Here is a 2,216-nt window from a genome sequence, read left to right on the forward strand (position 1 = left end):
ATATATATAACAAATCTCTATGGGTTCGATGAGATGGTGCAGCAGCCCCTTCCGTAAACGGTGAGAGTGAACGTTTTGAGGGTCTTGTCTATCCCAGATGTCCTTTCCAGAAAACTAGCAGAGAGACTTTGTTGAACATCAGGACAATGAACGTCGCTAAAATTGTGGCGGCCACTTGTGATTTGGACATTCTACAACAACACAGAGTCCGATCAGAGACTATGCCGGCGTGTGTGTGTGTGTGTGGCGTTCTACGTTTGACGTTGACTGTATTGGGATGCTCGTACTGTGTAGTACTGTAGTGTGAATACTTGAACACAAGCCAGAGACCGTTGCAAGGCGTTGCTCTTCCTGCAATCAGTGGAAATTCCCAGTCAGTAGCTCCAACTTGTCCACATTCCCATGTTCACTCCCTTTCCGACCGTTGAAACTGGGCGTAAACAACGTGTGTTAACTTGAATAAGCTGACACAGGCTGTGAGCAGTTTCACTTCTTTAAAAAGCATAAACTCATTCAGTTGCTGCTGCTCAGAGGGGAAAATGGCGCAAAAAGAAGTTGAGCTGGATCCAGAGAAACTCTCTTGTTCTATCTGTGTTGATCAACTGAAGGATCCGGTGACTATTCCCTGTGGACACAGATACTGCATGAAGTGTATTGAAAGCCACTGGGATCGAGAAGACGAGAATGTAATCTACAGCTGTCCTCAGTGCAGGGAGACTTTCACACCGAGACCTGTCCTAGGGAAAAGAATCTTGTTAACAGAGATTGTGGAGGAGCCGAATAAGACTGGACACCAAGCTGCTGATTACTGCTATGCTGGAGCTGAAGATGTAACCTGTGATGTCTGCACTGGGAGGAAGAGGAAGGCTGTCAAGTCATGTTTAGTCTGTCTGGCCTCTTACTGTGAAAAAGACGTTCAGCCTCACTATGAGGCTCCAGCTTTTAAGAAACACAAGCTGGTGGAGCCCAAGAACCTCCAGGAGAACATCTGCTCTTGTCACGATGAGGTGATGAAGATATTCTGTCGCACTGATCAGCAGTTGATCTGTTATCTCTGCGCAATGGATGAACATAGAGGCCACAACAAGGTCTCAGCTGCAGCAGAAAGGACCGAGAGGCAGAGAGAGCTGGAGGTGAGTCGACAAAACATCCAGCAGAGAACCCAGGACAGAGAGAAAGATGTGAAGCTGCTTCAACAGGAGCTGGAAAACATCGATAGCTCTGCTTATAAAGCAGTGGAGGACAGTGAGAAGATGTTCACAAAGATGATCCGTGTCATCAAGAAAAAATGCTGTGATGTGAAGAAGCAGATCAGCTCCCAGCATGAGACTGAAAAGAGTCGAGTCCAAGAGGTTGTGAAAGAGCTGAAGCAGGAGATCACTGAGTTGAAGAGCAAAGATGCTGAGATGAAGCAGCTGTTAGACACAGAAGATCACAACCAGTTTCTGCACAACTACCCCTTGGTGCCAGAAGTCAGTGAGTCCAAACACTCATCCCGCATCAACATCTGTCCTCAGACCTACTTTGAGGAGTTGACAGCATCTGTGTCAGAGGTCAAAGACAAAGTACAGAAGATTCTGAGGGATGGATGGACACACAATCCACCGAAGCCAAAGACCAGAGCTGAATTCCTGAAATATTCATGCGACATCACTCTGGATCCAAACACGACAAACACACAGCTGGTGTCTGACGGAGACAGAAAAGTAAAGGCGGTGAGACAACTTCAGTCTTATCCTGATCATTCAGACAGATTCACTGATTATCGTCAGGTCCTGAGCAGAGAGAGTCTGACTGAACGTTGTTACTGGGAGGTGGAGCTGAGAGGGCTGGGAGCTGCTGTGGCGGTTTCATACAAGGATATCAGCAGAGCAGCATCTGAAAGTGAGTTTGGATCCACTGACAAATCTTGGGCTTTACAGTGCTACAAAGACAGTTGGGCATTTTTGTTCAACAACGCTAAAACTTCCATCCCAGTTCCTCAGTCCTCCAGAATCGGAGTGTACCTGGATTACAGTGAAGGTATTCTGTCCTTCTACAGCGTCTCTGAAACCATGACTCTCCTTCACAAAGTCCAGACCAAATTCAATCAGCCACTACATGCCGGACTAAACCTTGTGTATTTTGGATCCAGTGCTGAGTTCTTTGAACCCAAATAGACCAAAATACAGCTGATCTGGTTTCCATCATTGTACACTGTAAAACATGAAGGTTGT

General features: G+C 46.5%; 1 protein-coding gene across 1 annotated transcript; it reads left to right on the forward strand.

The window, feature by feature from the left end:
• Nucleotides 1–515: 515 nt before the first annotated feature.
• LOC103359799 (tripartite motif-containing protein 16-like) lies at nt 516–2,197 on the forward strand. The gene has a single exon (XM_008285330.1). The coding sequence runs from the start codon at nt 540–542 to the stop codon at nt 2,157–2,159; it is 1,620 nt and encodes a 539-aa protein (XP_008283552.1). The 5' UTR covers nt 516–539; the 3' UTR covers nt 2,160–2,197.
• The last annotated feature ends 19 nt before the right edge of the window (nt 2,198–2,216 follow it).

Source organism: Stegastes partitus, unplaced genomic scaffold, assembly GCF_000690725.1.
Source record: "Stegastes partitus isolate 25-593 unplaced genomic scaffold, Stegastes_partitus-1.0.2 Scaffold397, whole genome shotgun sequence".
In the NCBI taxonomy this organism is placed as follows: domain Eukaryota; kingdom Metazoa; phylum Chordata; class Actinopteri; family Pomacentridae; genus Stegastes; species Stegastes partitus.

Excerpts from the sequence above, each read along its gene's own strand:
- LOC103359799 (XM_008285330.1), top strand. The coding sequence starts at position 540 with ATGGCGCAAAAAGAAGTTGAGCTGGATCCAGAGAAACTCTCTTGTTCT.